The 13996-nt window shown below is 48.4% G+C and overlaps 1 protein-coding gene across 1 annotated transcript; it reads left to right on the top strand.

The window, feature by feature from the left end:
• Positions 1-276: 276 nt before the first annotated feature.
• Positions 277-4873, top strand: CCL16 (C-C motif chemokine ligand 16). The gene is made up of 3 exons (XM_033219940.1): positions 277-917; positions 4038-4158; positions 4569-4873. Exons 1-3 carry the CDS (start codon positions 842-844, stop codon positions 4708-4710), a joined length of 339 nt encoding a protein of 112 aa, XP_033075831.1. The 5' UTR covers positions 277-841; the 3' UTR covers positions 4711-4873.
• Positions 4874-13996: the final 9123 nt, after the last annotated feature.

Genomic DNA, 13996 nt, shown 5'->3' with positions numbered 1-13996 from the left:
AGCCCTAGAGCACAGTTGCAGGTTGTCAGGTACACAGAGGTGAGCATCCCCTGCTGGTCATGGTTGGCCACGGGGGCACCCAGGAGGGATCAGCAGGCTGGCTACACCTAAAACTCGGTCCACAGTCCAAGGTCCAAAGAGATAAATAAAAACACTGACAAATAAGTCAAACGGCCCAGCAACAAATGGGGACCCAAGGATCAGGCACATTGGGGTTTTTTTTTTTTGGAGTATTAGCATAAGCTGTGACATGAAAGAGTGTGAGGTCAATCATGTGGCCTTGGACTGAGAGGGGGCATATCCTTCTCAGAGGCAACTAAGCCCTACCCTTGCCTCAGTCTGGGCTCTGTAATCCTGCTTTGTGCTCATTCTCCCCAAGACTGATCACCTGGGGGAAGCTGGGGTGGTTCAACCCTGCCTGCCCCTTCCCCAACATACAGATGGCGGCAGGTAACATGGTGAAATCAAATAGATCTGGTTTTTCATCCTGCCTGTCCACCCAGGTGGACTTGGACAATTTATTTAGTCTCTAAGCCTCAGTAGTCCCAGGGAAGTCATCATCGCTACTTCACTATTTTAAGGATTATATCAGATAGGGCATGTAAGGTAGCTGACACACATTCCTCCATGTGAATTCAAATTCTACTGAATTCACCTCTGCACCAAGTCCCATCCTCCACTGCCCTCTGTTTCAGCAAAGACTGAGGCCTGTTGTTTCTCCTCCTCTACCCGCTCTGATGTGGTCAAGGTCCAGAGAGCTGAGCAGTTGGCAAGCGGACCACTAGCAGCAGACAACATCTTCACTCAGCTCTCCCCGAAGCCATACGGCCCCACTGAAAGGATGAAGGTCTCTGAGGCTCCCCTGTCTCTTCTCATCCTCATCCTTATCATTACTTCTGCTTCTTGCAGCCAGCCAAGTGAGTCCACTTGTCTCTGTAGGGCAGGAACAAGAAAAGGGGATGGAGCAGCTGGCAGGGAGGTGGTGCCAAGGGTGCTGTTGGGTCTCTGGCCTTATAAGCCCCTGTGGGCTCTCTCCACCTTCATGCCTAGCTCCTGACCTCCAATTCTCCCCTTTGTAAGTAGAGCTGGGGTTGGTCCGGATCTTTCTGGGGTAAGTAGTTCCAGGAAACTGGGTCACCATTTCCTCAGGAGTCCCAATCGTGGTGAGCAGGAATGATCACTCAGGAGGAGAGGCCAAGAAAGCTGCAGAAAATGCAACAAGAATTGCATGCAATGAAAGGGAGGGGGAAGCACGCAGATGCGAAAGAAAAGCGGTAGGTGCCCTGGAAGAACGAGTTGCGAGAGGAAGGAAGGTTCAAACAATCATGTGGGTCTAAGCCCAGGAATTGGGAGTCTGAACCGAGACCCCACTTCCTCAAAGTGGCTGGCACAGGTTGCTAGGACTATCAGACAACCAAAATGAGTCCCAGAGGAATGGCTGTCTGGGAATCTATGGTCCCCTTCTCCATCCCCCAGCCTATGACTAAATAACATCTGCAGAAAAGAGGAAAGGGGTTGAAAGGTTTTTGAGCTGTGGGGAGAAGGAGAATTGCGGCCTATGGAGGATGGGGTTTGTTTTGTCCCTCCATATCTCCTCCCTCTATCATCGCTTATGAGGACGTGGTGACGGGGGTTGGGGGGGACAAAGATGTGTACCACCTGCCCTAGGCTGCCCCAGCCATTCTTTTCTCTCTTGTTTTTTTGTTGTTGTTGTTGCTGTTGTTGTTGTTTTGTTTTGTTTTTGTTTCTTGCTTGTTTTATTTTGTTTTGTTTTGTTTGTGATGGAGTTTCACTCTTGTTGCCCAGGCTGGAATGCAGTGGCGTGATCTTGGTTCACCACAATCTCCGCCTCCCGGGTTCAAGTGATTCTCCTGCCTCAGCCTCCTGAGTAGCTGGGATTACAGGCATGCACCACCACACCCAGCTAACTTTTGTATTTTTAGCAGAGACGGGGTTTCACCATGTTGGTCAGGCTGGTCTCGAACTCCTGACCTCGTGATCCGCCCACCTCGGCCTCCCAAAGTGCTAGGATTACAGGCGTGAGCCACCACGCCTGGCCTCTTTTCTCTCTTAAGGTCACCCTGGCATGTAGTCCGGCCTGACTCTGCCTGTATAAACACAAAGGAGCAAGGGTCAGGTGCACCATGTAATCTGCCCACATACTCTCAGGATGACCCTGGACTTCGTAAACTCTGCTTTGAGAACCAGTGATATGAGCATCACTTACGGAGGGAGTGTGTGGGAGGGGGAGACGATGCTCTTTGGGAGAGTCAATCAGGCCAGCACAGTGGGTTCAGGCTTCAAGGAAGACAGAATGGCCCACCCAAAGCATGGATCAGCAAGATGGTGCTCTCAAGATGTCCCAAGCTTTGCCACTCTCTAGAGGCAAAGGGGTCAAGCTACAAAAAGATTTGCACTCTGAAGGTTTGGGGGCTGGGAGAGATCTCTGGACTGACCTCTTGTGTAGTATCCCCAATTGATGGGTAGTCAGGACAGCTCAGAGAAAACACAGCGACAATAACCAATCAAGTCCAGTAGCCTGTGTGCATCAAAGAGACGGGAGGAAAGAGCCATTTCCAAGGCGAGAAGAGCGGTCATTACTACCATTGGCTATTAATTATAATAAGCACTGATTGAGCCTTTCTGTGTGCCAGACTCTGAGTTAAGGGCTTTCCAATCATTTTCTCACCGAATTCTAACCATGATCCTAGGATACAAGCAAGTATCATTTACCCCCACTTAGTGGATGAGGAAACTGAAACCTAAGGAGATTAGGAAATTTGCCCATGATTCAAGTCAAAATTCAAGTCAAGTCAAAATTCCAGCCCAAGCTGTCTGACACCAAAGCCTAAATCATATACCTTTTCCTTCTGCTCTAACTTCTGTCTCTAACGGCTCTACTCTCTCACCCTTCCCCCTAACCTCCGCCTCTTCAATGCCCTAAGATAGAGGCCAAATTACTCAGTAGTTCAGCAGGTGTGTGAACAGACCCTCCTGTCTCTCCAGTTTCATCTCTGCCCATTCATTCCTTCCCACCTTACATGCCAGCCACTCAAACTGCCCAGCACTCCCAAGACACACTGAGCTTCCCCTACCTTCAAGCTTTCCTGTATTTCTTTCTTCCAGATTCTACAAGTCCTTTGTGTGTCTAAATCCTTTTTCTTTCCTTTTGAGATGGAGTCACTCCTTCCTCCAGGATGGAGTGCAGTGGCGCCATCTTGGCTCACCACAACCTCTCACTCCTGGGTTTAAGTGATTCTCCTGCCTCAGCCTCCCGAGTAGCTAGGATTACAGGCATGCACCACCACGCCTGGCTAATTTTTGTTAGTAGAGACAGGGTTTCACTATGTTGGCCAGGCTGGTCTCAAACTTCTGACCTCAGATGATTCGCCCGCCTCGGCCTCCCAAAGTGCTGGGATTACAGGCCTGAGCCACAGCACCCAGCTGTGTATCTAAATCCTGCTCATCCTTTACGAATCCATACAGGCCTCACTTGCTTTCAGACTTCTTCCTCAACCACCGAGGATGGGTTAGGGGCCCCTCATTCTGTTCCCTTAGCACCTTATGCCAAAGTCTGTTCTATCCTGGACCACGTTCTATGGTAGTGTTTGTTTAACTTTTCAATTTCCCTTTCAACCCTGACTACTCTGTAAGTTACTTAAGGGTAGTGACTGTATCCTCCTCATGTTTTTACCCCCATGGAGCCCGGCATATAATACTAGCTCAACCCATGTTTGCCAGATCAAGTCACCAATAAACAAAAGAGTGAGCCAGCTTCCTCCCGGTTCCTTGGCAAGTGTGAATAGCCAAGTCATTTCTAGTTGACACTCAGCTCAGAGGCTGAGGGTTCTAAATGTATGTCCCCCAGAGGGATTCATCTTTTGCCCTTTCTCCATCACCTGTCAAGCTATCATTGGTCTCCTCTAACAGACGGCTTTGCTATCAGAGCAGTGAAACACAAATGATAGGAGACAGAGGTGGGCAGTGGTGGTCTCCCCTCTGCTTCCCTGGCTCAGCTTGCAATGTGATTCCTTCAGAAGTTCCTGAGTGGGTGAACACCCCATCCACCTGCTGCCTGAAGTTTTATGAGAAAGTGTTGCCAAGGAGACTGGTGGTGGGATACAGGAAGGCCCTCAACTGTGACCTGCCAGCAATCATGTAAGCACATCCTTGTAGATATTTCTGTGGAGGGGACAGGGAGCCCAGGGGCAGGAAGGAGATACATGGGACCAAGAGGTCTCTATGCTAGAAGCAGTGGAGTAGTGGCTACGGGTTTGGCCTTTGGCTCTCACGGGCCTGGGATTAATTCCTAATTTTGCCACTTTTAGCTACGTGGTCCATTGTGAAACCCAAGCCTGAGGGTCTAGGCTGAGAGGAGAAGGGACTGAGAGAAGGGACGGTAAGGTTCTGAAGCCAGAGAGGGAGGCTGTCTGAGGGAACCCAGCCAGGAGAGGCCCAGGGAAGCTTTCAAGAACATAAGGTGAGCTCCACGTGAACCAGAGGTGGGGGTGTGCGCTGGACCCCTGCCTGAGTCTGCAGCCCATGACGGTCTAATTCTGCCTCTGCAGCTTCATCACCAAAAGGAACCGAGAAGTCTGCACCAACCCCAGTGACAACTGGGTCCAAGAGTACATCAAGAATCCCAACCTACCTTTGCTGCCCTCCAGGAACTTGGCCACGGTTAAAATTATTACAGCAAAGAATGACTAAGCCCAGCTCCTCAACTCCCAGTGATGACCGGGCTTTAGTGGAAGCCCTTGTTTACGGAAGAGAGGGGTAAACCTGTGAAAACAAGAGAAGCCTTATTAGGCTGAAACTAGCCAGTCACATTGAGAGAAACAGAACAATGATCAAAATAAAGGAGTATTTCGAATATTTTCTCAATCTCAGGAGGAAATACCAGAGTTAAGGGATGTGGGCAGAGATACACTCTTTTATTTTTATATTTTTATTTTATTTTACTTTTTTTTTTTTGAGATAGGGTCTTACTCTGTCACCTGGGCTGCAGTGCAGTGGTGTGATCTTGGCTCATTTGATTTTGGCTCACTGTAACCTCCACCTCCCAGGCTCAAGTGATCCTCCCACCCCAGCCTCCCGAGTAGCTGGGACTACAGGCTTGCGCCATCACACCTGGCTAATTTTTGTATTTTTGGTAGAGACGGGATTCTACCATGTTGCCCAGGCTGGTCTCAAACTCCTGTACCCAAGCAATCCACCTGCCTCAGCCTCCCAAAAATGTTGGGATTACAGGCCTGAGCCACCACATCTGGCCGGTGCACTCTTAATACATAGAAAAATATCTTTCACATCCTTCTCCTGCTCTGCTTCAATTTCTCACCACACCAGTACACAAGCCATTCTAAATACTTAGCCAGTTTCCAGCCTGCCAGATGATCTCTGCCCTCTGGGTCTTGACCTATTAAGAGCCCCATAGAACTCTTAATTTTTCGGCCGGGCACGGTGGCTCAAGCCTGTAATCCCAGCACTTTGGGAGGCCGAGACGGGCGGATCACGAGGTCAGGAGATCGAGACCATCCTGGCTAACACGGTGAAACTCCGTCTCTACTAAAAAAAATACAAAAAAACTAGCCCAGCAATGTGGCGGGCGCCTGTAGTCCCAGTTACTCGGGAGGCTGAGGCAGGAGAATGGCGTAAACCGGGAGGCGGAGCTTGCAGTGAGCCGAGATAGCGCCACTGTACTCCAGCCTGGGCGACCAGGCGAGACTCCGTCTCAAAAAAAAAAAAAAAAAAAAAACTCTTAATTTTTCCTGTCCATCTTTATGGATTTTTATGGATCTGTATTTTCTTCAATTATTCTTTTCTTTTATAATACAACTTTTCATAGCAAGTCAGGATGGGAATATTCACATTAATCATTTTTGCAGAGGCTTTGCTAGATCCTCTCATATTTTGTCTTCCTCAGGGTGGCATGGGTACAGAGAGTGCCTGATTGGGAAGAAAAAAAAAAAAAAAGAGTGAGAGAGAAGAAGAAGAGACACAAATATCTACCTCCCATGTTAAGCTTTGCAGGACAGGGAAAGAAAGGGTATGAGACACGGCTAGGGGTAAACTCTTAGTCCAAAACCCAAGCATGCAATAAATACAACTTCCTTATTTGACAGCTTGATTCCTAACTTCCTGCTTTTTTTCTGCTAGGGTGAAAGAAGCTTAATCTCAGTTTTTTTCAGGGGCTTCTCCACATTTCTTGAGACTTTTGTCAAGGTTGGGGGCCATTTATAATCAATCTCCCCTTCTGTCTCCAGCTCAACAGCAGACAGCTGACTCAGCTCCTTTGCATTCAACATTCTCCCAAAATGCTGTTGTGAAGACAAAACAAAAGCCAGGAAATGAAGACCGGATGGTTAAGCGAAACAAATAAATACAGTGTAAGTATCAAGCTGAAAACGGGCCAACGAATTGGATTCTGGTAAACTGACTCATGGCTGCCCCCAAGTGGCCATGTTGTTAAAACCCGAGCAGCCTCCCTTGGCCGGGCGCGGTGGCTCACGCCTGTAATCCCAACACTTTGGGAGGCTGAGGCGGGCGGATCACGAGGTCAGGAGATCGAGACCATCCTGGCTAACACGTTGAAACCCAGTCTCTGCTAAAAATACAAAAAAATTAGCTGGGCGTGGTGGCGGGCGCCTGTAGTCCCAGCTACTCTGGAGGCTGAGGCAGGAGAATGGCATGAACCCAGGAGGCAGAGCTTGCAGTCAGCCGAGATCATGCCACTGCACTCCAGCCTGGGTGACAGAGGGAGATGCCATCTCAAAAAAAAAAAAAAAACAGCCGCCTCTTCAGCCCAAGCTCATCTACCCAGGTTGGCCATCTCATCTAGCAGGCCAATCAGACTCTTGGAGAGATTTGAAATTTGGACCTGAGAAACTCAGTCTGGTTGCTGCTAGAGCAGAAGTGAGTTTCTGGCAGTGTCCCAAGGAAAGAGGTCTACGAACTTCTGTCCCGAGGTCCCTGGAACTGCCTCACTTTCTGCCCCAGCTCCAGGCTGGGGGCTTCAGCTGGTCTTTCAGTTCCATGAGATGTCCCAGCATCCTTCCTTTAAAAAAAATGTCTAGGCCAGGCGCAGTGGCTCATGCTTGCAATCCCAGCCCTTTGGGAGGCCAAGGCAGGCGGATCACTTGAGGCCAGGAGTTTGAGACCAGCCAGGACAACATGGCCCGTCTCTACTAAAAATACAAAACTTAGCATGGTGATGCATGCCTGTAATCCCAACCACTCAGATGGCTGAGGCACGAGAATCGCTTGAACCCAGAAGGCAGAGGTTGCAGTGAGCTGAGATCACATCACTACACTCCAGCCTAGGCAATAGAGTGAGACTCCATCTCAATTAAAAAAAAAAAAAATCCTAAAGGGCCATGTTGGCAGTTTAGCACCTCAGGAATAACTTATTGGTTTAGGTCAGTTCTTGGTGGGGGATGGGGGATGTATGTGTGTTAAAATAGACATAACACAGGCTGGGCAAGGTGGCTAACGCCTGTAATCCCAACACTTCCAGAGTCTGAGGTGGGCAGATCACTTGAGGCCAGGAGTTCCAGACCAGCTTGGAAAACACGGCGAAACCCCATTTCTACCAAAAATACCAAAAAAAAAAAAAAAAAAAAAATTAGCTGGGCATAGTGGCCTGCACCTATGGTCCCAGCTGCTCAGGAGGCTGAGGCAGGAGGATCGCTTGAGCTGGGGAGTCAGCTGAGATCGCGCCACTGCACTCCAGCCTGAGTGACAGAGTGAGACCCTGTCTCAAAAAACATGTGTATGTGTGTGTCTGTGTGTGTGTGCGCGCGCACGCATGCACGTACGTATACACACATAACAGGGCCACGCACAGTGGCTCATGCTTGTAAACCCAGCACTTTGGGAGGCTGAAGCAGGAGGATCATTTGAGTCCAGGAGTTTGAGATCAGCCTGGGCAGTATGGTGAGAGCTTATGTTTTATCTCTACAAAAAATTAAACAATTAGCCGGGCATGGTGGTGTGTGCCTGTGGTCACAGGTGTTCAGGAGCCTGAGGTGGGAGGATTGCTTGAGCCCAGGAGGTTGAGGCTGCACTGCAGTGGGCTATAATATCACCACTGCACTCCAGGCTGGATGACAGAGCAAGACTGCCTAACAGAAATACACACACATACACACACACACACACATATAAAATTTACCATTTTAAACATTTTTAAGTGTACAATGCAGTACATTCACTTTGTTAGGTGAACATCACCACTATCCATCTCCAGACTTTTTTCATGGTCCCAACCTGAGTCTCTGTACCCATTAAATGCTAACTCACCATTCTCTCCCCCGCCAGCCTCTGGTAACCACTATTCTTTCTGACGCTATGAATTTGACAGCTCTAGGTATTACATGTGAGTGGAATCACGTAGTATTTGTCCTTTTGTGACTGACTTATTTCACCAGCGTAGTGTCATCAAGGTTCATCCAAGTTGCGGCATGCTTCAGAACGTCATTCCTGTTAGTCATTAGGCTAACATTCCATTGTAGGTGTCTGCCACGTTTTGTTTATCCAGCTATCTGCTGATGGACGTGTGGGTATCTCCCTTTTCTTGCTAGTCAGAGTTTGCAGATCTTGGTTTCTGTTACTTGCGCCAAAAGCACCTGAACTTGGACAGCAACTCATCAATCACCCGGGCAGTGACTCAGAGAAGCCCCATGTGCTTGCTGCTCTTGCTCCTCTGCAGGGGCCAGTGCTGCTTGCTTTGGACCCTCCCTGGACTGTGAGTCCCTGCTCCTTAATCCAGGAATTTCTCTCCACCCTCCTTGCTATCAGGGGTTACAGCTAAATATGATCAAACTCCTTCCTCCAGGAGCTCCCAGCCTGGGGATGACAGAATCACTAACATACAACGTAGTCAGGCCCAGACCTTTGCTTGCAGAGGCCAAAGCAGACATGGGGGTGGGAGTGGGGGTGGCAGGGCCTAGGCTGACAGAAGTCAGAACAGCATCAGATGAGGCAAGAAGTTTCAAAGTCCTTAGCCAGCACCAGGGTCAAAGCCAGGGAGTCAGAGTTCAAAGGCCTAAAAAACAGGACAAGGTTGAAAACAGGAAGCTCAGGGCTGGGGTTCTGGCAAGCTGGAACAGAATGTCGTTGTTTTGTGTTTTGTTTTGTTTTTAAATTCAGGAGGATTGAGGTGTCAGTCTGAAAACCTGACTAACTGGGAATCTATATACACAAAGTCAAATCCCCACCCTAGCACGTAATAAAAAGCTTGCCAGAAACTCCTGATGGTTCAGAACTGGAAGAGCTTTTCTCATGTGCATTCAGTTGCTTTTCAAGAAGGATGTTTCTCGTCTTTTCAAGGTAGGCAGATAGATGGCTGACCTTACACACACACAGAAAGGACTTCGGTCATTCTGATATACAGAGTTTTCCAGCCGTGGTCATCCTAAAGCGAATAAACCTATTCTCAAACAACTTATATGACTGACCATTTGCCTTGTAGAATACAGTTGGCTCAGTACATGGGGGAATCAACTGGAACAGGAAGGGAAGAAAATGAGGGAACAACTCTGGGTAGTACAAAGAGCATTTTACTGGGAGTCACAGAGGATGGCTCACGTGTCCTCTTTCTACACAGCCGTCTTAGACACCATGAGGCCTTGAAGCAGATGACCAGATGTCCTGCGGCTGGTTTCAGCAGGCCTGTTTGAAATGTTATTAGGCCTTATCGGATGGGCCATGGGAACACATATTTTCTTCCCATGAGAGCATACATGCGCTTGCACGTGTAAGAGCAACTATTGAGAGTCAGCAGCAGCCTGAGCTGGCACTTGGGGACACAGTTGATGCAATGGTTTGAAAGCACTGTCTCCAAGCCAGGTGCGGGGGTTCATACCTATAGTCCCCTTAACTCAGGAGGCTGAGGCAGGAGGATCACTTGAGCCCAGGAGTTCGAGGCTGTCGTGTGCCATGACTGTGCCTGTGAATAGCCACTGCACTCCAGCCTGGGTGACATAGCACGACCCCATATCTTGTATTTAAAAAAAAAAAAAGTATTATCTCCAAACTCAAACTCTGACAGACCATCTGTGTTTGAGTCCCAACTCTCTCACTCACCGTGAGGTCGTGGGTAACTACTAATCCTCCTAAGCCTTAGTTTACTCATCTGTAAAATAGACCAATTATAACACCTACCCCCCAGTGTTGAAAGGATGAAAAGGCAGTGTGAGAGAGTGCTTAGCAGATACGTGCTCAATAGGCCTTATTGTTCCAGTATCTGACTTTTCTCTAGGACCACAGAACATAAGGTAGTAAGGAGCTTTCTGTCATTGTGAAGATAAGGGAATTAAAGCCCAGAGACGGAAAGCGATGTAGCGAAGGTCACACTACAAATCACCAGCAGATCTGGCACTGGAACTGGAGGCTATACTTTAAAAAGAAGAAACCTCTGATCGACACAAGCCTGAGGCTGTTGTGAATATGTGAAAGATTGGGGTCATCTGACTAAAGCAATAGGTCAAAGCCTGAGACCTCATTTTGCATGACCTGGTCTCCCTGGAGAGCCTGGCCTCCATTCAGGTGTCTTTGATTCCCGCCAAGGAGACTTTGAAGAAGGAATGGGCAAATGCAGAAAGGGACCTCAAATCTCTCCAGGGCCTGGCATTTATGAGCAATAGCCTTAACCTTTCTGAGCCCAGTTTCCTCTTCTGCAAAATGGAGCTGATACCTTACAGCGCTGCTGTGACAACTGCCAGCTTCTGGTACAGGTTCTGGAACAAACATCATAATAAAATGGAAAACAGTATTAATACCTTAGCAGCTAAAGCAGGAATTCCTATCATGGAGGAAATAACCTTTGTTAAGAAAATGAATTGGTAACCCTGGTTAAGGAAGGACACTCCCCCAGGACATGGGGCTGAGACTTCAGAGGAAGAACTGAAGTTGTTTCAAGCAAACCAGGAGAAGCAGCTTTGCCCCTGAGAGCCAGAGGAGAGGAAGACAGAGGGGCTGGAGAAGGGGATAGAGGCTGTGCAATGAGCAGCAGGACTGCCCTCCTTCCTGGAGTCCTCAAAAGTGCCATCAATTATTTTGCTTCCTGGCCAGCGTGGTGGCTCTTGTTTGTAATCCCAGCACTTTGAGAGGCCGAGGTGGGAGGATCACCTGAGGTCAGGAGTTTGAGACCATCCTGGCCAACGTGGTGGAACCCCATCTCTACTAAAAGTACAAAAATTAGCTGGGCGTGGTGGTGCATGCCTGTATTACCAGCTACTCAGGAGGCTGAGGCAGGAGAATCCCTTGAACCCAGGTGGTGGAGCTTGCAGCAAGCCGAGATCATGCCACTGCACTCCAGCCTGGGCAACAGAGTGAGACTCCGTCTCGGGGAAAAAAAAAAACAAAACAGAGATGGAAACACCAATAATTACAAGTTATTGGGAGAACTACACTGGTTAATGTAAGTAAAGTGCCTAGTTTTGGGCCTGGCTCATGGCAAAGATTTAGTACTTATGAAAGGACACAAACACATCACAGCCTTGAGCACATCACATCCCCCCATATGCCTCCACTTCCTGGGCCGGACACAAACACATCACAGCCTTGAGCACATCACATCCCCCCATATGCCTCCACTTCCTGGGCCGGACACAAACACATCACAGCCTTGAGCAATGCCTCCACTTCCTGGGCCCGACACAAACACATTCCTCCGTATATTTCAAAGAAAAACAACACCTGGAGAACCTCCGATAAGGTTACAACTGTTTGTAAAAGCGCAGGAACCGATAAGAAAGCTGCTAAAAGCATAATTTAAAATGTAAACCAATTGTAATGCCTTGTTCCTCTGTAACGTGACAAGTCCTGTTTACCTCAAGCTATAAAAAGCAAGCACACACATTGTTCAGGGCCCTCTAGTGTGTTGTAGAAAGGAGGGACCAAGTTCGAACTTGTATTAAAGATCCTTGCCGCTTGGCTTTGACTCTGGACTCTGGTGGTCTTCTTCGGGGAATAAACGGTCTGGGCATAACACTTACAGGTTCCCTTGCCAGAGAAATGCTGCTTCTGTCTTGCAAGTTCTTGCTGGAAGAGTCAGATGACACTTATCGGTTCCCACAACTACAACACAAAAGCTGATGGAAAAGGAATCATGTCATGAGCAAAAGAATCAATAAATCATTTGAATCAAGAAACAGTTATTTCTACCCTTAGCACACTCAGAACTTCCCCCTCGCTCCTCCCTTGCATTCTGATCAAAAAAGGAGTCTTGGCCGGGTGTGGCTGTTCACGCCTATAATTCCAGCACTTTGGGAGACCCAGGCGGGCAGATCACCTGAGGTCGGGAGTTCCAGACCAGCCTGACCAACATGGAGAAAACCTGTCTCTACTAACAATACAAAATTAGCCAGGCGTGGTGGCGCATGCCTCTCTAATCCCAGCTACTCAGGAGGCTGAGGCAGGAGAACTGCTTGAACCTGGGAGGTAATGGTTGCCGTGAGCCGAGATTGTGCCACTGCACTCAAGCCTGGGCAAAAAGAGTGAAACTCTGTCTCCAAAAAAAAAAAAAAAGGAGTCATCCCCGTCCCCTCCAGACCGTATGCATGAGGTTTCTCATCTGAGCCACAGAACAGAGACAACTTATGACTGCTTTCTCAGTTCTCCTAGGATGATACATAACCAACACCACTCTGGATGGAGGGAGGTTAATCCATTACATCTACTGTTTATCTTAAGCCAGTTCAAAAAGCCTGTCTCAGGGCAGGGGCCACTTCTAATGTATTCTGCTCCCATCCAGGGCCCTTTGCACCTGGAGGGGGCCTCACTAAATGTCTAATCATGAATTTCACACAAAGGCATGGGAGCAAGGATTGGAAGTCAATGTGATGGGGCCCTCTAGCTGTGAGTGAGGGGGATCAGTGCAGGGATGTGTTTCCACTGAGACGGCAGTTTAAGCTGGGTCCTGGAGTGTGGATTTAGGTCCTGGAGTTCTGGACTGAGTTGCTGAAAAGCAATTGTTGTCTGACTTGATTTTAGGAAAATTAGTGAGCAGCGCCACCCAATGGTTCAAAGCCACAATGACTAATCTCTGTGCTCATTGGGCTGGATCATACATAAGCCCAGTTGCTGAGATAGCCCCCTCCTGGTGCGCACACCTTCCACCTTCCCACCTCTCCTTGTTTTCTCCCCTTTTGAAGAGAGCTGAGACATTCAGTACACACTGAGGGCACAATGCTTTCGAGGAGCTTTCCTTCCCACTGAAAGTGAGAAGAGAGATCACGCACAAACATACACATCATCAGGCTCTGTAATGAAGAATAGAGCATAGTAACAGTGATGGTGAGGAGTACACAAAACACCTTTGTACGGTTTGATAGGACCCACCAAGAAGAACAATTTTCCTTGGGAGGCCAATGTGGGTGGTTCATCCGAGGTCAGGAGTTCTAGACCAGCCTGACCAACACGGTGAAACCCTGTCTCCATTAAAAATACAAAAATTAGCTGGGCGTGGTGGTGGGTTCCTGTAATCCTAGCTACTTGGGAGGCAGAGGTGGAAGAATCACTTGAACCTGGGAGGCAGAGGTTGCAGTGAGCCGAGATCGTGCCACTGCACTCCACCCTGGGTGACAGAGCGAGACTCCGTCGGAAAAAAAAATTAATAAGGATCTGATTAAAGTTCATATTAAACTTGTCGCTTCCAGCATGGGGAACTGAGCCCCTTACACACCTAACAAATTGACCATTCTGCAAGTCAAAGCCGTCAACTCTAGACAAAAATTTAAAATATAACTGGGAACTTGGGTGACTACACAAAAGTGGACAGATGTCAGAGGGACACTGAAAACTGGAACCAGCAACAGGCATTCAGGGAGTTCCTATTTTTTTGTGGCCTTGGCCTGAAGGCAATGGCAGTTGCTGTGGAGGATGCCACAGGGTTGGCTAAAACTAACACAAAGTGTGTGGGCTGGGCATGGTGGCTCATACCTGAAATCCCAGCACTTTGAAAGACCGAGGTGGGCGGATCACCTGAGGTCAGGAG

Source organism: Trachypithecus francoisi, unplaced genomic scaffold, assembly GCF_009764315.1.
Source record: "Trachypithecus francoisi isolate TF-2019V2 unplaced genomic scaffold, Tfra_2.0 Contig00057_ERROPOS647011+, whole genome shotgun sequence".
NCBI lineage: Eukaryota > Metazoa > Chordata > Mammalia > Primates > Cercopithecidae > Trachypithecus > Trachypithecus francoisi.
Note: the sequence above shows the minus strand (reverse complement) of the source record. Positions and strands in the feature narration are given on the sequence as shown.